This window comes from Bubalus kerabau, chromosome 15 (genome assembly GCF_029407905.1).
Source record: "Bubalus kerabau isolate K-KA32 ecotype Philippines breed swamp buffalo chromosome 15, PCC_UOA_SB_1v2, whole genome shotgun sequence".
NCBI classification, from domain to species: domain Eukaryota; kingdom Metazoa; phylum Chordata; class Mammalia; order Artiodactyla; family Bovidae; genus Bubalus; species Bubalus kerabau.
The window spans coordinates 17,752,391-17,774,454 of NC_073638.1; the positions used below are offsets into that span (position 1 = coordinate 17,752,391).

Consider the following 22,064-nt stretch of genomic DNA (forward strand, 5'->3'; position numbering starts at 1 on the left):
CTGAGTAATACTCCATTGTGTATATGTACCATAGCTTTCTTATCCATTCATCTGCTGATGGACATCTAGGTTGCTTCCATGTCCTGGCTATTATAAACAGTGCTGCGATGAACATTGGGGCACACGTGTCTCTTTCCCTTCTGGTTTCCTCAGTGTGTATGCCCAGCAGTGGGATTGCTGGGTCATAAGGCAGTTCTAGTTCCAGTTTTTTAAGGAATCTCCACACTGTTCTCCATAGTGGCTGTACTAGTTTGCATTCCCACCAACAGTGGAAGAGGGTTCCCTTTTCTCCACACCCTCTCCAGCATTTATTACTTGTAGACTTTTGGATCGCAGCCATTCTGACTGGTGTGAAATGGTACCTCATAGTGGTTTTGATTTGCATTTCTCTGATAATGAATGATGTTGAGCATCTTTTCATGTGTTTGTGAGCCATCTGTATGTCTTCTTTGGAGAAATGTCTATTTAGTTCTTTGGCCCATTTTTTGATTGGGTCATTTATTTTTTTGGAGTTGAGCTGTAGGAGTTGCTTGTATATTCTCGAGATTAGTTGTTTGTCAGTTGCTTCATTTGCTATTATCTTCTCCCATTCTGAAGGCTGTCTTTTCACCTTGCTAATAGTTTCCTTTGATGTGCAGAAGCTTTTAAGGTTAATTAGGTCCCATTTGTTTATTTTTGCTTTTATTTCCAATATTCTGGGAGGTGGGTCATAGAGGATCCTGCTGTGATGTATGTCAGAGAGTGTTTTGCCTATGTTCTCCTCTAGGAGTTTTATAGTTTCTGTTCTTACATTTAGATCTTTAATCCATTTTGAGTTTATTTTTGTGTATGGTGTTAGAAAGTGTTCTAGTTTCATTCTTTTACAAGTGGTTGACCAGTTTTCCCAGCACCACTTGTTAAAGAGATTGTCTTTAATCCATTGTATATTCTTGCCTCCTTGTCAAAGATAAGGTGTCCATATGTGCGTGGATTTATCTCTGGGCTTTCTATTTTGTTCCATTGACCGATATTTCTGTCTTTGTGCCAGTACCATACTGTCTTGATGACTGTGGCTTTGTAGTAGAGCCTGAAGTCAGGTAGGTTGATTCCTCCAGTTCCCTTCTTCTTTCTCAAGATCGCTTTGGCTATTCGAGGTTTTTTGTATTTCCATACAAATTGTGAAATTATTTGTTCTAGCTCTGTGAAGAAGACTGTTGGTAGCTTGATAGGGATTGCATTGAATCTATAGATTGCTTTGGGTAGTATACTCATTTTCACTATATTGATTCTTCCAATCCATGAACATGGTATATTTCTCCATCTGTTAGTGTCCTCTCTGATTTCTTTCACCAGTGTTTTATAGTTTTCTATATATAGGTCTTTAGTTTCTTTAGGTAGATATATTCCTAAGTATTTTATTCTTTCCGTTGCAATGGTGAATGGAATTGTTTCCTTAATTTCTCTTTCTGTTTTCTCATTATTAGTGTATAGGAATGCAAGGGATTTCTGTGTGTTGATTTTATATCCTGCAACTTTACTATAGTCATTGATTAGTTCTAGTAATTTTCTGGTGGAGTCTTTAGGGTTTTCTATGTAGAGGATCATGTCATCTGCAAACAGTGAGAGCTTTACTTCTTCTTTTCCAATTTGGATTCCTTTTATTTCTTTTTCTGCTCTGATTGCTGTGGCCAAAACTTCCAAAACTATGTTGAATAGTAGTGGTGAAAGTGGGCACCCTTGTCTTGTTCCTGACTTTAGAGGAAATGCTTTCAATTTTTCACCATTGAGGATAATGTTTGCTGTGGGTTTGTCATATATAGCTTTTATTATGTTGAGGTATGTTCCTTCTATTCCTGCTTTCTGCAGAGTTTTGATCATAAATGGATGTTGAATTTTGTCAAAGGCTTTCTCTGCATCTATTGAGATAATCATATGGTTTTTATTTTTCAGTTTGTTAATGTGGTGTATTACATTGATTGATTTGCGGATATTGAAGAATCCTTGCATCCCTGGGATAAAGCCCACTTGGTCATGGTGTATGATCTTTTTAATGTGTTGTTGGATTCTGATTGCTAGAATTTTGTTAAGGATTTTTGCATCTATGTTCATCAGTGATATTGGCCTGTAGTTTTCTTTTTTTGTGGGATCTTTGTCAGGTTTTGGTATTAGGGTGATGGTGGCCTCATAGAATGAGTTTGGAAGTTTACCATCCTCTGCAATTTTCTGGAAGAGTTTGAGCAGGATAGGTGTTAGCTCTTCTCTAAATTTTTGATAGAATTCAGCTGTGAAGCCGTCTGGACCTGGGCTTTTGTTTGCTGGAAGATTTTTGATTACAGTTTCAATTTCCGTGCTTGTGATGGGTCTGTTAAGATTTTCTATTTCTTCCTGGTCGAGTTTTGGAAAGTTGTACTTTTCTAAGAATTTGTCCATTTCTTCCACGTTGTCCATTTCATTGGCATATAATTGCTGATAGTAGTCTCTTATGATCCTTTGTATTTCTGTGTTGTCTGTTGTGATCTCTCCATTTTCATTTCTAATTTTATTGATTTGATTTTTCTCCCTTTGTTTCTTGATGAGTCTGGCTAATGGTTTGTCAATTTTATTTATCCTTTCAAAAAACCAGCTTTTGGTTTTGTTGATTTTTGCTATGATCTCTTTTGTTTCTTTTGCATTTATTTCTGCTCTAAGTTTTAAGATTTCTTTCCTTCTACTAACCCTGGGGTTCTTCATTTCTTCCTTTTCTAGTTGCTTTAGGTGTAGAGTTAGGTTATTTATTTGACTTTTTTCTTGTTTCTTGAGGTGTGCCTGTATTGCTATGAACTTTCCCCTTAGGACTGCTTTTACAGTGTCCCACAGGTTTTGGGTTGTTGTGTTTTCATTTTCATTCGTTTCTATGCAAATTTTGATTTCTTTTTTGATTTCTTCTGTGATTTGTTGGTTATTCAGCAGCGTGTTGTTCAGCTTCCATATGTTGGAATTTTTAATAGTTTTTCTCTTGTAATTGAGATCTAATCTTACTGCATTGTGGTCAGAAAAGATGCTTGGAATGATTTCTATTTTTTTGAATATACCAAGGCTAGCTTTATGGCCCAGGATGTGATCTATCCTGGAGAAGGTTCCATGTGCGCTTGAGAAAAAGGTGAAATTTATTATTTTGGGATGAAATGTCCTATAGATATCAGTTAGGTCTAACTGGTCTATTGTATCGTTTAAAGTTTGTGTTTCCTTGTTAATTTTTGTATTTTTGTTTTGTGGGTACTTTTCTTTGGTGTTCAAAACTTGTGTGTTTAATTAGGTCTCATTTGTTTATTTTGTTTTTATTTCCTTTTCTTTAAGAGACAGATCAAAAAAAAAGTATTGCTATGATTTATATCAAAGGATGTTCCGCCTATCTTTTCCTCTAGGAGTTTTTTAGTATTCAGTCTTTTACGTATTTAATCCAACTTTTTTTTTTAATATGGTGTTGGAGAATGTTCTAATTTGATTCTTTTACATGTAGCTGTCCAGTTTCCCCAGCACCACTTATTGAAGAAACTGTCTTTTCTCCATTGTATATTCTTGTCTCCTTTGTCATAGATTAACTGACCATAAGTACAAGGGTTTATTTCTGGACTATACACTGTTCTAGTGATCTATGTGTCTGTGTTTGTGCCAGTTCCATACTCTTGATTATCATAACCTTTGTAGTCTGTATGGTCTGAGGGCAGGGAGTGTGATTCCTCCAGCTCTGTTCTTTTTTCTCAAGACTGTTTGGCTATTTGGGGACTTTTGTGTTTCCATACAAATTTTAAAGTTATTTGTTCTGGTTCTGGGAAAATATCATTAGTGTCATTTTGTTTTGGCCACAGACAGCATGCAGGATCTTAGTTCCCCAACCAGGGATTGAACCCATTCCCCCTTCCCGCCCCCAACCCCTGCAGTGGAAACATGGAGTCCTAATCCCTGGACTACCAGGGAAGTCCATCATTGGCATTTTGATAAGGATTGTGTTGAATCTACGGAGAAGGCAATGGCACCCCACTCCAGTACTCTTGCCTGGAAAATCCCATGGACGGAGGAGCCTGGTAGGCTGCAGTCCATGGGGTCGCTAAGAGTGGGACACGACTGAGCGACTTCACTTTCACTTTTTACTTTCATGCATTGGAGAAGGCAATGGCAACCCACTCCAATGTTCTTGCCTGGAGAATCCCAGGGATGGGGGAGCCTGGTGGGCTGCCATCTATGGGGTCACACAGAGTCGGACACAACTGAAGCAACTTGGAGGTGGCGGTGTTGAATCTATAGATTGTCTGGGGTAATATGGTCATTTTAATAATATTGATTTCTCCAATCCAAGAATACAGCATATCTTTCTGTCTGTTTGTGTTGTGTTTAGTTTCTTTTATCAGTCTTACAGTTTTCTGAGGATAGGCTTTTAGCCTCCTGTAGGCAAAAGGTTTATTCCTAGGTATTTTATTCTTTCTAAGGCAGTGGTAAATGGGATTGTTCCTTAATTTCATTTTCTGGTCATTTGTTATTAGCATATAAAATTGTAACAGATTTCTGTATATTATTTTTATATCCTACATCTTTACCCAGTTCATTGATGAACTCTTGTAGTTTTTCTGGTGACATCTTTAGGATTTTCTACATATAGTATCCTGTCATCCACAAAAACAGTGACAGTTTTGCTTCTTCCTTTCCAATTTATATTCCTTTTTTTCTTTTTTTCTGATTGCCATGGCTAGGACTTTCAAAGTCATGTTATATAAAAGTGGTGAAAGTAGACATTCTTTTCTTTTCCTGATCTCAGAGGAATGCTTTCAGCTTTTCACCATATGTTTCCTCTATGTCTGCTTTCTAGGAAGTTTTCATTATAAATGGTGTTGAGTTTTATCAAATTTTTTTTTGTATTCTATCTATTGAGATGATCATATGGTTTTTATTTTTCACCTTGTTAATGTGGTATAATATTATTACTGATTTTCAAATATTGAGAAATTCTTAAATTTCTGGGATAAATCCCACTTGATCATAGGGTATGATCTTTTTAACCTATTGTTGGATTTTTTTTGCTAGTATTTTGTTGTGGATTTTTGCATCTGTTCATCAGTAATATTGGTCTATAGTTTTCTTTTTTATGATGTATTTGTCTGGTTTTGGTATCAGGGTGATGCTGGCCTCAACGAATGTGTTCAGAATTGTTCCTGGCTCCACAGTTTTTTGAAATAGTTTCAGGATAGGTGTTAAGTCTGTAAATGTTATAGAATTCACTTGTTAAGGCATCTGTTGCTGGACTTTTGCTTGTTAGGAGCTTTAAAAATTACTGATTCAGTTTCATTGCTGTTTATTGGTCTGTTCACATTTTCTATTTCTTCCCAGTTCTGTCTTGGCAGATTGTACCTTTCTAAGAATTTGTTTTTTCTAGGTTGTCCATTTTATTGACATATAGTTGCCTATAGTAGTCTCTAATGATCCTTTGCATTTCTGTGGCGTTAGCTGTAACTTCTTTTTAATTTCTGATTATATTGATTTGGGTCCGCTCCCTTTTTTTTCTTGATGAGTCTGGCTAAAGTTTTATCAGTTTTATTTTTTCAAGAACCATCTTTTAGTTTCAGTGATGTTTTCTATTATTTTTTTTAGTCTCTATTTCATTTATCTAAAACCTGTTGGAGGACTTTCCTGGTGGTCCAGTTAAGGTGGTTATGAATCCACCTGCCAGTGCAGGGGGCACAGGTTTGATCTCTGGTCCAGGAAGATACTACATGCCATGGGGCAACTAAGCCCATTGGCTAAAACAACTGAACCCACACATTGCAACTACTGAAGCCCACACACTCTAGAGCCCATGCTTTTCAATAAGAAAAGTCACCACCATAAGAAGCTCTGACACCTCAACTAGAAGAAACTCTGATACATCAACTAGAGAGTAGCCCCTGGTTGCCATCACTAGAGAAAGCCTAGGCATAGTAACAAAGACCCAGCTCAGCCAAAAATAAATAAATAAAATAAAAAACAAATAAAACTGGGCTTCCAGTTCAAGATGGTAGAGTAGAAGTACATGCGCTCAACTCCTCCTGTGAGAGCACCAAAATTACAACTAAGTATTGAACAACCATTGATAGGAGTATGCTGGAACCCTCCAAGAAAAGATATCCCATGTCTAAAGACACAGAAGAAGCCCCAGCAAGACAGTAGGTGGAGTGCAATCATGATAAAATCAAATCCCACATGTGCTGGGTAGGTCACCCAGACTGGAGAACAGTAAAACCAAAGTTGTTCTTGCACTGTTGTGAAGCTTCTGAACCACAACTCAGGCTTCCCAGCATAGGGATCCGACAAAGGGACTGGGAATTCCCAGCAAATCTGGGCTTGAGGGCCAGCAGGATTTGATTATAGGCCTTCCAAAGGAATGAGGAAACAGAGACTCCAGTCTTGGAGGGCACAAACAAAATTTTGTGCTCACCGAGACCCGTAGGAGTGGAGCAGTGACCCCATAGGAGAATGAACCAAAACTACCTGATGGTGTTGGAGGGCTTTGTGGGTTGGCAGGACTCACTACAGGGACAGGGGCACTGGAACGTTCCCCCTTGGCATCAGCCCTCTTGGAGTTCACCATTGACCCTACCATAGGGCCCATAGACCCTAAGACTGGCTTGCCTCAGGCGAGCAACTACCAGTAGGGAATGCAGCCCCACTCATTGGCAGATAATTGGATTAAAGCTTTACTGAGCAAGGCCTTGCCCACAAGAGCAAGACCCAGTTTTTCCCATCACCAGTCCCTCTCATCAGGAAGTTTACACAAGCCTCTTAGCTTCATCCATCAGAGGGCAGACAGAAGAAGCAAGAAGCACAGTCTCACAGCAGCTAAAACAAAAACCATTTTACAGAAAGTTAATCATGATGGAAAAGCATAAAGTTATGTCTGAGAATTAGGGACAAGATAAAATCCCTGAAAAACAACTAAACGGATTGGAGATAGGCAACCTTCCAGAAAAAGAATTTGGAATAATGATAGTGAAGATGATCTAGGATCTCTGGAAAAGAATGGAAGAAAAGATTAAGAAGATGTGAGAAATGTTTACCAAAGACCTAGAAGAGCAAAAGAACAAATAGAAATGAATAATACACTAGAAGGAATCAAGAGCAGAATAACTGAGGCAGAAGAATAGATAAATGTCCTGGAGGACAGAATGGTGGAAATCAATGCCACAGAACAGAAGATAAGGGGAAAAATCAAAAGAAATGAAGACAGCCTAAGAGTCCTCTTGGACAACATTAAATGCACCAACATTCATATTATAGGGGTCCCAGAAGGAGAACAGAGAGAGAGAGAAAGGACCTGAGAAAATATTTGAAGAGATAATAGCTGAACACTTCCTGAACATGGGAAAGGAAATAGTCAACCAAGTCCAGGAAGCACAGAGAGTCCCAGGAAGGATAATCAAGGAAGAACACACTGAGACAGTAATCAAACTGAAAAAAATTAAAGGCAGAGATAAAATACTAAAAGCAAAAGGGAAAACAGCAAATAACATACAAGGAACTCCCATCAGGCTATCAACTGATTTCTCAATAAAAACTCTACAAGCCTGAAGGGAATGGTATGATGATGAAAAGGAAGAAAGGAAAGAACCTAACAACCAAAAATACTCTACGCAGCATGACTCTCCTTCACATATTATGGTGATACCAAAAGCTTTCCAGACACACATAAGCCAAGAGAACTCAGCACCTCCAAACTAGCTTTACAACAGATGCAAAAGGAATTTCTGTATGCAGGAAACAAAAGAGAAGGAAAAGACCTACAGAAAATAAACCCCAAACAATAAAGAAAACGGTAATAGGATCATACATATTGATGGTGGTGGTGATGGTGGTGGTGGTGGTGTAGTTGCTAAGTCATGTCCGACTCTTGCCACCCCATGGACTGTAACCTGCCAGGTTCCTCTGTTGATAATTACCTTAAATGTAAATGGATTAAATGCACCAACCAAAAGATACAGACTGACTCAGTGGATGAAAGCATGTGCATGTATGCCCTTCTACTTATCTCTGCTTGACCCCCCGCAAATTGTATGTAATTATTTTATATTGTTAATCATGTTCCCATTAGCGCTTGCAATTGTAATTATCTTTTATTTTATGTCTGGCTATTAATTGTGAAGACTTCCCTGGTGGCTCAGATGATAAAGTGCCTGTTTACAATGCGGGAGACCTGGGTTTGATCCCTGGGTTGGGAAGATCCCCTGGAGAAGGAAATGGCAATCCACTCCAGGACTACGGCCTGGAAAATCCCATGGACAGAGGAGCCTGGTAGGCTACAGTCCATGGGGTCGCAAAGAGTCCGACACAACTGAGCGACTTCACTATTAATTGGAAAACTGATAAACATCTTTTACTATTATGATTATGTAACTATTACTCACTTAATACCATTGTATCATGATTGATCCATAAAAAAGTAATAGAATTCTGTATTATCAAAACTAGGATCTAGTAGAAAAACCTGTTATTTCTTTTTAAAATCCAGTTGCATATCAGAATTATCTTCAAATGTTTTGAAAACTACAAATGCTAAGATGTATCTTTTTTTCCTTCAGAGCTCCAAATAAGTTTATAAGAGCAGTCATGTTTAAAAGCAACTGGACTATTCAATGATCTTTTACTTTTATCTAGTTTGTTTCAATTTTTCTATTTAATAATCACTATTCCTGTTTCCTTTAGTTTATATTCTCCAACTCCTCTTTTTTTATGGCTATTTTTAAGGCTTCTTTCTGAAGCCTTTATCAATGTAGTAGAAAAGCTTTGTGTGTGTGTGTGTATATATATATATATACACACACACACACATACATGAATATTTATAATATATTACCTAATATATATACTTTTAAATATTTGTAAATATAAAAATTTAGAAAACATGCATCTTTGCCTGACTAAAAAAATTGTGCAATTTTGATTCCTTTTGTTTGACTTAATATTAAATAGAATGGTAGATTTGTAATTAAAAAGTAAATATGTAGCAAGCAAGAAAGATTCACTGTATAGCATAGGGAACTATAGTTAATACCTTGTAATAACCTATGATGGAAAGTAATTTCAAAAATAATATATGTGTATTTGTATAACTGAATCACTTTGTTGTACACTTGAAACACTGTTAAGTCAACTATACTTCAATAAAATGTATATATTTAAAAAATAATAAAAACAAATAAAACCTATGATCAGATCAGATCAGATCAGTCGCTCAGTCGTGTCCTACTCTTTGCGACCCCATGAATGGCAGCACGCCAGGCCTCCCTGTCCACCACCAACTCCCGGAGTTCACTCAAACTCATGTCCATCGAGTCAGTGATGCCATCCAGCCAATCCAGCCATCTCATCCTCTGTCATCCCTTCTCCTCCTGCCCCCAATCCCTCCCAGCATCAGAGTCTTTTCCAATGAGTCAACTCTTCGCATGAGGTGGCCAAAGTACTGGAGTTTCAGCTTTAGCATCATTCCTTCCAAAGAAATCCCAGGGCTGATCTCCTTCAGAATGGACTGGTTGGATCTCCTTGCAGTCCAAGGGACTCTCAAGAGTCTTCTCCAACACCACAGTTCAAAAGCATCACTTCTTCGGGGCTCAGCCTTCACAGTCCAACTCTCACATCCATACATGACCACAGGAAAAGCCATAACCTTGACTAGACTAACCTTTGTTGGCAAAGTAATGTCTCTGCTTTTGAATATGCTATCTAGGTTGGTCATAACTTTGCTTCCAAGGAGTAAGCGTCTTTTAATTTCATGGCTGCAATCACCATCTGCAGTGATTTTGGAGCCCAGAAAAATAAAGTCTGACACTGTTTCCACTGTTTCCCCATCTATTTCCCACGAAGTGATGGGACCGGATGCCATGATCTTCGTTTTCTGAATGTTGAGCTTTAAGCCAACTTTTTCACTCTCCACTTTCACTTTCATCAAGAGGCTCCTGAGTTCCTCTTCACTTTCTGCCATAAGAGTGGTGTCATCTGCATATCTGAGGTTATTGATATTTCTCCCGGCAATCTTGATTCCAGCTTGTGTTTCTTCCAGTCCAGCATTTCTCATGATGTACTCTGCATATAAGTTAAATAAGCAGGGTGACAACATACAGCCTTGATGAACTCCTTTTCCTATTTGGAATCAGTCTGTGGTTCCATGTCCAGTTCTAACTGTTGCTTCCTGACCTGCATACAGATTTCTCAAGAGGCAGGTCAGGTGGTCTAGTATTCCCATCTCTTTCAGAATTTTCCACAGTTTATTGTGATCCACACAGTCAAAGGCTTTGGCATAGTCAATAAAGCAGAAATAGATGTTTTTCTGGAACTCTCTTGTTTTTCTATGATCCAGCGGATGTTGGCAATTTGATCTCTGGTTCCTCTGCCTTTTCTAAAACCAGCTTGAACATCTGGAAGTTCATGGTTCACATATTGCTGAAGCCTGGCTTGGAGAATTCTGAGCATTACTTTACTAGCGTGTGAGATGAGTGGAATTGTGCGGTAGTTTGAGCATTCTTTGGCATTGCCTTTCTTTGGGATTGGAATGAAAACTGATCTTTTCCAGTCCTGTGGCCACTGCTGAGTTTTCCAAATTTGCTGGCATATTGAGTGCAGCACTTTCACAGCATCATCTTTCAGGATTTGGAATAGCTCAACTGGAATTCCCTCACCTCCACTAGCTTTGTTCGTAGTGATGCTTTCTAAGGCCCACTTGACTTCACATTCCAGGATGTCTGACTCTAGGTCAGTGATCACACCATCGTGATTATCTGAGACACATCTAAGTTTATAGCAAACAAGCTTACCTCAGAAAATAAGAAAAATCTCAAATAAATAGCCTAACCTTATACCTAAAGGAGGTAGAGAAAGAACAAACAAAACCCAAGTAGAAAGAAAGAATTCATAAAAATTAGAGCAGAAGTAAATGAAATTGAGCCTTAATGTTTCTTAAGTAAAGATTTTCCCCAGAGATTTGGGTACCATGCAAGGATGATTTCACTTGTCAAATATTTTCTTAACACTAAATTTATGATTTAATCCTTTTGAAAATTGGAATTTTTTCTTTACTTTTAGATGTTTTGATGCTTTCAGTAAATTTTCCCACACAGTATAGCTAGTATTTTACTTGGTAATGTCTGCTTTCTAGAGAGCCATTGTTATCTGCAAAATGTTTATTTCTATATGTCATATCCATATATTTCAGTAATTTGTTACTCTTTATGACTAACCTTATTGTCAGCTGACGAGGAACATTTTTTTTCTATTGAACTATTAGAAATAATAGCAATATTAAATATATTTTCCTTTGTTATTTTTCAGGTTTTTAATGAAGATTCCAGATCTTTGGAGATTTCTCAGTCTTACACAACCACACAAAGAGAACTTACTGATTACAGTGTACCTTGCAAAAAGAGGAAGATAGAATTAGGCTGGGAAGTAATAAAAGATCATCTTCAGAAGTCACAGAATGATTTTGATATTGTACCTTGGTAAGTGTTCTTTTTTTCTCTTTCAGTATCATTTTAGTCTCATTAATTTTTCTCACAAGACCTCCAGTAGATTCCTTTACCTCATTGGCCTAGCCAGAACTAGGTCACACTTGTCCACACCCAAAGCAGTTACTGACTAAAGGGGAATGTCATGCTGAGATAACCACCTGCTGAGATAACCAGGACATGCTGAGATAACACCTTCATGACTATCTCCTGAGGCCAGAACTAGGGCCTTTCCTATGCGTATTCCCTATGCATATGCACCTTTCCTACGCTTATTTCCATAGCAAGAAGGAAGGGAGAAATGGCTGATTGGTGGGCAGTCTGTACAGTGTGCCTCTTGGAATTCACTGAGTTCTATACCTCAACACAAAGAGATTTTACCATGCATAGCACCTTCTAATATAAATTAGGAAGAAATTAAAGATAGCATTCAGAATTTGGAGAATAATTTGAACCTTATGCCATGTTAAAGGCACTTTTTATTATTTGCTCTGTTCTTTAGTCTTACATAGCATTCACACGGAGAAGGCAATGGCAACCCACTCCAGTACTCTTGCCTGGAAAATCCCATGGACGGAGGAGCCTGGTAGGCTGCAGTCTATGGGGTCGCTAAGAGTCGGGCACGACTGAGCGACTTCACTTTCACTTTGCACTTTCATGCACTGGAGAAGGAAATGGCAACCCACTCCAGTATTCTTGCCTGGAGAATACCAGGGACCGGGGAGCCTGTTGGGCTGCTGTCTGTGGGGTTACGCAGAGTTGGACACGACTGAAGTGACTTAGCAGCAGCAGCAGCAGCATTCACAGTTATTTAAGTAATTATATAAATTGTGGAATTCTGTGAAATCACAGTTTTAGGTTTAGTGGGAATCTGTAGAATTCTTACAGTTCAGCCTTTTTTTGCTTTACCAAAAAGAAAACTGCAACTGAGAAAGGTTGAGCAGCTTGCCTAAGAACAGTTACAAATTCATAGACTAGTCATACTTTTGCGAATAATGTTCTATGATTTTTCCCATGTCAATGTAATGTTTAAATATAGTTGAGTTGTTAGGGGGGATATATATATATATATTGATTTTGATACTTGCCTCTAAATTCTTATTTATTTTCTATAATTGATGGTACCTATTTCATAGTCTTTAATTTGTCCATTTAGTGAGGTCATTAATTGAATACCTACTATGTGCCAGGCATAAGGGGTAGAGAGTGAATAAGTTGTAGTTCCTATTCTTGAGTCGCACACATTCTAGGGAACTCACAGCAAATACTTACTGAATTAATTAATGTCAGGGGAAACATTTTTTTTTTTGGTTTTTGTTCTAAAGATATATTGTTGGTGGCTGAAGAGCAGGGAAGTGTGCAGTAAGAAGTAGAATATTGGTAATTTAGTTATTTATAAGCAAATTTAGTTATTTGTAAGCAAAATATGATAGCTTACCCAGCTAGCCAAAATGCTGTCAATCTTGCCACTTTAGGAAGTAGGACCAAATAATTACTAACAGCCAGTTTATTTTGAGGGTAGTCTGGAAAATGATGATGACAATGTTCTAATTAGGATATTGTATGAGTACTATGTCTATATATTTATTTTCTTTTGGCATTTTAATGGAGTAGAATAATTTTCAAATCATTTGTACTTTTTTTTTAGGTTACAAATTGCAACTCAATTAATATCAAAATATCCTGCAAGTTTACCTAACTGTGAGTTGTCACCGTTACTAATGATACTATACCAGCTTTTACCTCAACAGCGACGTGGGGAACGCACACCATATGTGTTACGATGTCTTATGGAAGTTGCATTGTGTCAAGGCAAGAGATCAAACCTAGAAAGCTCACAAAAGTCAGATTTATTGAAAATCTGGATTAAAATTTGGTCTATTACTTTTCGTGGTATAAGTTCTGAACAAATACAAACTGAAAACTTTGGCTTACTTGGAGCCATAATTCAAGGCAGTTTAGTTGAGGTTGACAGAGAATTCTGGAAGTTATTTACTGGGTCAGCCTGTAGACCTTCATGGTAAGTTGTCTATTAATTATATTTTGCAGCATATATATTTCCTGATTTTTGTAATTTCTAACTTGAGTTAAAAATATGTTAAATTCTGTTTCAGATTCTTTTGTTTGTTAAGGAAGTCTTAATAAATAAGTTTGAAATATGAAGAGATTACTAAGCCCAGTTTTAAAGATGAAGTATTTAAATTTCATTTGTAATTAGCAATTATCTGTTTGCTCATAAATAGAATAAGCTTTATTTCTCTTAGTATTTTATACTGTTACAATAAGATAGTACTAAGTCAAGAATTTTCTCAAATGTAGTCGGATTTTTTGTGCTCATTTAGTCCATAGAAGTTTATATATCTACCGTGTGCCAGGACATGTCCTAAAAATTGACCACAGAGTAGTAAAAAGATACACATGGTCTCTGTCCCTCTAAGAGCCTAATTGTTTTAAAATTGAAGTATAGTTGATTTACAGTATTGTGTTAGTTTCTGGTATATAAGCAAAGTGATTCAGTTTTTTCTATATGTGTGTGTGTGTGTGTGTGTGTGCCCGTGTGTATAGGTATATTTTGTTTCATATTCTTTTCTTATGGTTTATTTCGGAATATTGAATATAGTTCCTTGTGTATACAGTAGGACCTTGTTGTATATCTATTTTACACATAGTAATTTATGTCTGATAATCCCAAATTCTTAATTTATCCCTCTCCCACCTCCTTTTCCCTTTGGTAACCATAGTTTGTATTCTATGCAAAAAGTTTACTTTTAATATTAATTGTCTTTTGTTTTGCAACAGTCCTGCAGTATGCTGTTTGACTTTGGCACTGACAATCTGTGTAGTTCCAGAATCAGTAACAATAGGAATTGAGAAAAATATATGTGATGTAAGCAGAAATTCTTTAAAGGAATTGATAATGAAATGGCTCTTATTCTGTCAGTTAGAGGATGACTTTGAAGACAGTACAGAACTACCTCCAATTCTTTGCAGGTAATTTGAGTTCCTTAGCATGCTGCTGCTTTTTAAATTTATTTTGTAAGGTGCTCTCCATTTCTCATTTGATACTAGATGGCTTTATTTTGCAGTCATCTTCTAGGATTTTCCAGAATTAGTCCTAACTATTAAACAGTCCTTTTGTTTCATAGTGTTCTTTGTCTTTGTAGCTGAATCTTTGCCCAAGTTCTTTTACTTTTTTTTCTCTCACTGCCTAGACAGTGAGAGTTACATGTTGATGATTGTCCCTAAATAGGTCCGTCTGAACATATATCCACTCAGGTATATCGTGGAATCATAAGGAGAATGCTTTCTGGGCTAAATATGTTAAATTAATGAGGGAAAGAAATGAAAAAAGACAAACTGGGACTTAAGCACTAAAATGGGGAGCAACTTGCCCACTTAACCTTTCCTCGGTCAGTAATTGGAACTGAGTGATTGAAGGGGTTCCTCTGGATCCTAGTGATTTGACTTGAATTTCATAGTTGTTTAGGCTCTTTGAAAATTGAATATGGCCCTACATCTAGAAGTGCTGAAAATGATAGTAATATAAAATTTATGTTCCTTAAGTACTTTTTCAGTTGTTAAGAAATTTAGTACAGATGGAAACAGTTTTAATTTTGGGTCCAAATTTTAGAGATCAATATTTTTAGTTAAGTGTGGGCATTTAAGTTTAAAGAATGCTTTAAATGGCTTTTGGTCTTTTAAGTAAAGATCTCTATTTTTTACTTCATAGTAATTTTCCTCATCTTACCCTGGAGAAAATTCTCGTGAGTCTCACTATGAAAAACTGTAAAGCAGCAATGAATTTTTTCCAAAGTGTGCCAGAATGGTATGTTTCCTAATGGAGTTCTGTGTTGTTTTAATTAACAAAGATAATAATTTTAGCAGAGTGGTAGCTACATCTTAAAAATTGTGAACCAAATTGGTCAATTAAAAAAATTAAAACTGTTAGCAAGGGAAAAGTTTCTTTTACTTCAATAATTATAATTTATGTTCTGTAATGTGTTTATGATGGGATATTAAGAACATAAACATCATGTGGAAAAGGGTTTTTTTATATGTCAAATAAAATCTGAATGACTACTTTAAAAACTAATGATAATTTAGTATAGGGAAAACAAAAATCCAAAAACCTCATTTTAGTCGATTGACTTCAGAGGCTTATGTTTATCACTGTGACTGAAAATGATTCACTGGCATGAAGTTTTCTAGTCTTTCTCAAGAGGGCATAATACGAAAAAAATCTACATTTTGGAGAAATGTAAAAAAAAGGGGAAAGTTTTCAGATAGTTTGTTTTTCATTTTCTTTTCTTTATTTATTTGAGTGCCTCAAGTCTGAGTTGTGGCACGTGGGATCTTTCATTGTAGCATGCAGACTCTTGGTTTGGCATGTGGGCCCAGTATTTGAGCTCTCTAGTTGTGGCAAGCAGGCTCTGGAGTGCGCAGGCTTAGTGCTTGCCATGTGAAAGCTTAGTTGCTCCACTACATGTGGGATCTGACCAGGAATCAAACCTGTGTCCCATGCATTGCAAGGCAGATTTTCAACCACTGGCCCACCAGACAAGTCCCTCAGATAATGTTATTCTTAATGTTTATATCTGTTGTTAATGTTTTTTTTAATACTTCTGAATTTGCCTTTTAGATTGAATCTTTTATTTCTCTTGTCCATTTGTTAGTGAAATTGCTACTGAATAATGAAATTCAATGTAAGTAGTTATAAAAATCCAAAGAAGAAAAGCATTTAAAGAATAATTCACTAATTACATGAGCAATCTTTGAATAACATAGATTCAATGTTAATGCTAAGTTAATGTTTTATTTGTGATAGATTGATGCTATATAAAGGTAAAATAGTAGACAATTTGATCTTATAAATTGAAAATCTTACTTCTTTAAAGTGAGCAACACCAAAAAGATACAGAAGAACCTTCATTCTCAGAAGCTGAAGATCTGTTTCTTCAGACAACTTTTGACAAAATGGATTTTTTAACCATTGTGAAAGAACATACAATAGAAAAGCACCAATCCAGTGTAGGCTTTTCTGTCCACCAAAACCTCAAGGAGTCACTGGATCGCTATCTTCTGAGACTGTCAGAACAGCTTCTAAATAACTACTCATCTGAGGTGAGATTTTCAAGAAGAGCTAAAGCCTGTGTTTGATTCTACTTTGGTAGACTGTTAGGAAGGAGAAATAGTGTCAGGAAAGGCCCTAAGGATGATGAGAAGCTTAATTTTAAAAGCAAAGTAATAGCACATGTCTACAAATTGCGAAAAAACTTAGAATGAAAAAAGTAAAACTGAAGAAAAAGAATTACTTTTTTAACCAGAAATTCTTACAGACATTAAAGAAGTAGATTTCTTTGGGTAGGTTAATGGGCAGTAATAATGGTTTTGAACATACAGATTATTTGATGAAAAAGAACCTTAATTCAGAGGAGGGAAATTTTACGATAACAGAAAAGTACATAATTTAAACTAATCTAATAGATTTTGGTTGCACTTGAAAAGGGAGAGAAGTCATTGATAAATGAACTAACAGTCACCCATATTTAAGCAGTCATTTAGTGATGTCTTACATATCATTTCCGTTGTCATCTTAAAATCAAAAATTCTCATTGTGTGTGCTGTTCTCTTATCAAAACTCCTATGTCTTTCTACCCATTTCTCTGTGTTCAAATAATCCACATGTCAAAATCCTCACGAAAGCCTTTTTTGATAATCTCAGCCATATATCTTTTAATTTTCATGTTGTTGTTGTTCAGTCTCTAAGTCGTGTCTGACTCTTTGCAACCCCATGGAGTTGCGTGCCAGGCTTTCCTGTCCACTGTCTCCCGGAGTTTGCTCAGATTCATGTATGTTGAATCAATGATGCTGTCTAACTTTCTCATCGTCTGCCACCCCCTTCTCCTTTTGCCTTCAGTCTTTTCCCAGCATGAGGGTCTTTTCCAGTGAATCAGCTCTTCACATCAGGTGGCCAAAGGATTGGAGCTTCAGCTTTAGCATCAGTTCTTATAATGAATATTCAGGGTTGATTTCCTTTAGGATTGACTGGTCAATCTCCTTGTTATCCAATGGACTCTCAAGAATATTCTCCAGCACCACAATTCAAAAGCATCAGTTCTTTGGCATTCTATATGGTTCAGCCCTTACTCTGCACGTGACTCCTGGAAAAGCTGTAGCTTTGACTATACAGACTTTTGTTGGCAAAGTGATATGTCTGCTTTTAATGTGCTGTCTAGGTTTGTCAAAGGAGCAAACGTCTTTTAATTTCATGGTTGCAGTCATCATCTGCAGTGATTTTTGGAGCCCAAGAAAATAAAATCTGTCACTGATTCTACTATTTCCCCTTCTGTTTACCATGAAGTGATGGGACCAGATGCCATAATCTTCATTTTTTGAATGCTGAGTTTCAAGCCAGCATTTTCACTCTTCTCTTTCACTTTTATCAAGAGGCTCTTTAGTTCCTCTTTGCTTTATTTGCCATTGGAGTGGTATCATATGCATATCTGAGACTGCTGGTATTTCTCCCAGCAATCTTGATTCCAGCTTGTGATTCATCTGGACCAGCATTTTGTATGATGAACTCTGCTTATAAGTTAAATAAGTAGAGTGACAGTATACAGCCTTGTCATACTCCTTTCTCAATTTTGAACCAGTCAGTTAGAACCATGTCTGGTTCTAACTGTTGCTTCTTGATCTGTATACAGGTTTCTCAGGAGATAAGTAAGGTGGTTTCGTATTTACATCTCTTGAAGGATTTACCACAATTTGTTGTAATCCATACTGTCAAATAGCTGAGAAAAGAAGAGAAGGTGAAAGGCAAAGGAGAAAAGGAAGGATATACCCATCTCAATGCAGAGTTCCAAAAAATAGCAAGAGGGATAAGAAAGCCTTCTTAAGTGAACAATGCAAAAAAATGGAAAACAATAGAATAGGAAAGACTAGAGATCTCTTCAAGAAACTTGGAGATACCAAGGGAGAATTTCATGTAAAGATGGGCACAATAATAGATAGAAATGATAATGGGCCTAACAGAAGCAGGAGATATTGAGAAGAGGTGACAAGAATACACAGAAGAACTACACAAAAAAGATCTTAATGACCTGGATAACCACGATGATGTGATCACTCACCTAAGCCATACATCTTGGAGTGTGAAGTCAAGTGGTCCTTAGGAAGCATCACTGTGAACAAAGCTAGTGGAGGTGATGGAATTCCAGCTGGGCTACTTCATGGCTTAAAAGATGCTGTTAAAGGGCTGCACCCAATATGCCAGCAAATTTGGAAAACTTACCAGTGGCTACAGAACTGGAAAAGGTCAGTTTTCATTACAATCCCAAAGAAGGGCAATGCCAAAGAATGTCCAGACTACTGCACAATTGTACTCATTTCACATCCTAGGAAAGTAACGGTCAGTATCCTCTAAGCTAGGCTTCAACACTGTGTAACTGAGAACTTCCAGCTGTACAAGCTGGATTTAGAAAAGGCAGAGGAACCAGAGATCAAATTGCTAACATCCATTGGATCACAGAAAAAGCAAGAGAGTTCCAGAAAAGCACTTACTTCTGCTTTATTGACTACTTCTGCTTTAATGAGAGTTGGACCATAAAGAAGGCTGAGCATGAAGAATTGATGCTTTTGAACTGTGGTGTTGGTGAAGACTCTTGACAGTCCCTTGGACTTCAGGGAGATCAAACCAGTCAATTCTAAGGGAAATTAACCATGAATATTCATTGGAAAGACTTGATGCTGAAGCTGAAGCTTCTAGTACTTTTGCCACCCAATGAGAAGAGCTGACTCATTGGAAAAGACACTGATGCTGGGAAAGATTGAAGGCAGGAGGATACAGTGAGATAGTTGGGTGGCATCACCAGCTCAGTGGACATGAATTTGAGCAAGCTCCAGGAAATGGTGAAAGACAGGGAAGCCTGGTGTGCTGTAGTCTATGGGGTCTCGAAGAGTTGGACCCAACTGAGCAACTGGCCTTAACTGAACTGAATACTGTCACAGGCTTTAGCATAGTTAATGAAGCAGAAGTAGATGTTTTTCTGGAACTCCCTTGCTTTCTCCATGATCCAATGAATGTTGGCAGTTGAATCTCTGATCCTTCTGCCTCTTCAAAGCTTACGTTTTACACCTGAATGTTTCCAGTTCACATGATGTTAAAGTCTAACTTGAAGGATTTTGAGCATAATCTTGCTAGCATGTGAAATGAGTGCAGTTGTATGGTAGTTTGAACACTGTTTGGCATTGCCCTTCTTTGGGATTGGAATGAAGACTGACCTTTTCCAGTCCTATGGCCACTGGTGAAATTTCCGAATTTATGACACTGAGTGCAGCATCTTAACAGCAGCATCTTTGAGGATTTGAAGTAGCTTAGCTGGAATTGCATCACCTCTACTAGCTTTGTTTTGTAGAATGCCTCCTAATGATATCCGGCTCTAGGTGAAGGATCACACCATCATGGTTATCCAAGTCATTAAGACCTTTTTGTATAGTTCTTCTGTGTGTTCTTGTATAGTTATTCTGTTTATTCTTGGACAAGAAAATGGTAACCCATTCCAGTATTCTTGCTTGCAGAATTAATGGACAAAGGAGCCTGGCAGTCCATAGCGTCGCAAAATGTCTGACATGACTGAGCAACTATCACTCACTCACTATGTATTCTTGTCGCCTCTTCTTAATGTCTTCTGCTTCTGTTAGGTCCTAGCAGTTTCTATCATTTATCGTGCCCATACTTGCATGAACTGTTCCCTTGATATCTCCAATTTTGTACCATATGTACAAATATCTCTTAAACTATGCTAGAAGCTCATTAAAGGGCATGTATAATTTCTCTTGATCTTTGTATCTTCTTCAATACCTTATTATATGATAAATGTTAAAGTATTTGTTGACTAAAATAAAACCTACAAGCTACTATGGCTAGATTCAGTAGCCATAACTTAATGATCCAGAGAACCAGAGAGAGGACAACGTGCCTTTTTGATCTGTCTTGCTCTTAATTACTGTCTTTCTTCTGGATTATAGTTATAACTATTTTCATTACAGAGTAATGAGATCTCCTGTGTTTTTTCCTAAAATGCCATTTCATATAATACAGGAACAGAAAAATCTGAAAATCTTTTTTTTTGTTTGTAACGTTTGCACATTTCTTACGTAATTCTATAAAATTGGTTGACAGTAGCTATTGATAAAAATATCTTGTACTTGTCTGTGGAGTTTGAAAAGCTGAGTAAATCAAGATCCTTATCTCTTAGAAACTGAAAATGTCATTTTAATGTCTTTTTATGAATAAATCTGATTTCTGCTCATGTTCTAAGAATTATAGATCGCTATTTGCCTATCAATTTTTTCTTTCTTCCTTACCTCAGATATTTAAGGACGTATGTGTGCAGTACACTGAGCCACTTTTGAAAAAGATGTGTTACTTGGCCATCAGGACATGCTTCTGTATTTCCTGAGAACCCTGGTTATTACAGCTCTGCAGGGATCCCTTAGATGTTTTTTAGAGATGATCAGAATTATGGCACTATTAATTTGGTTAACTGTAGTTTTTTAATGTGAAGACAAAATTTGCTCTTTCAAAAAACAATAGTATTGCAAATGATTTATGAAATATATAAAAACTTTTTATTCTGTATACTTAAACTTTTTATATTTTAAGACTTCAAATTCAGAGATGTTTGTCCGGTGTTCAAGTCTTTTGGTGGGTGTTCTTGGCTGCTATTGTTACCTGGGTGTCATAGCTGAAGAGGAAGCATACAAATCAGAATTATTCCAGAAAGCCAAGGTAAGAAGGTTTATATCAATAGTATTTTGGATTAACTTGAATGAAATATATTCCTGGGAAAATTGGTATATTTGTTTGGAAAACAAACTGTTATATAGGTTAACTGTTTCGTTTATGTAGTCTGAGAGGAGATAATACTGTGTCTCTTTTCTTAAGATTTGAAATTATTTTAAGCCAATATAAATGCAGCAATTGAAATAATATCATGTTGAAAATTAATCTCATTAACCAAAATAAGGATTTTTATCTATCCTTTTAAAAAGTTTTTCCTGGAGCAATTATCCTAAAGAATTCTTAAAAGCATTAATCAAATAGTCTTTCTAAGCATGAAATTAACTTCTGTCTCTGGGTATTGTTTTGTCAGTTGTGTGATTTGTAAAGATAACATGGTATAAAATTTGTTGTTTTTAAAAAATTGTTCATTTTTAATTATGTAACCAACATAACTTCTTGAAAGGATTAATTTTACCTGCTAAGTAAAAAAAAACAAAAAACAAAAAAACCTTCAATAAGCTATGATTTTACCTGAAGTTTGGATTTTTCCTTCTTTTTTTCTTAATAGTCTCTAATGCAGTGTGCTGGAGAAAGTATCACTTTGTTTAAAAATAAGACAAGTGAAGAATCTAGAATTGTTTCATTGAGAAATATGATACATCTATGTACAAGTTGCTTACATAACTGTTCCAAGGTAAGATGTTCTTCCTGCTTAACAGTGTAGCTTCTCCAGGAGGTTGATAATGGGTTGATGTCCTTACTGTTTTGGGGGTCCATTCATAAGCAGATATACTGATTTT

General features: G+C 36.7%; 1 protein-coding gene across 10 annotated transcripts in view; it reads left to right on the plus strand.

Moving 5' to 3' along the window:
* The window catches only part of ATM (ATM serine/threonine kinase), a 154,854-nt gene that overhangs the window by 30,566 nt on the left and 102,224 nt on the right, over window positions 1–22,064 (plus strand). For 8 of the 10 annotated variants that reach the window (XM_055547803.1, XM_055547804.1, XM_055547799.1 and 5 more), the window contains 7 exons: window positions 11,305–11,474; window positions 13,129–13,500; window positions 14,280–14,471; window positions 15,211–15,306; window positions 16,376–16,601; window positions 21,145–21,270; window positions 21,833–21,958. In XM_055547803.1, the coding sequence (XP_055403778.1) occupies window positions 11,305–11,474; window positions 13,129–13,500; window positions 14,280–14,471; window positions 15,211–15,306; window positions 16,376–16,601; window positions 21,145–21,270; window positions 21,833–21,958 (1,308 nt within the window). Of the gene's footprint in view, window positions 1–5,601; window positions 9,193–11,304; window positions 11,475–13,128; window positions 13,501–14,279; window positions 14,472–15,210; window positions 15,307–16,375; window positions 16,602–21,144; window positions 21,271–21,832; window positions 21,959–22,064 lie in introns of those variants that run through there. The other 2 variants (XM_055547807.1, XM_055547808.1) reach the window with 2 other exon arrangements.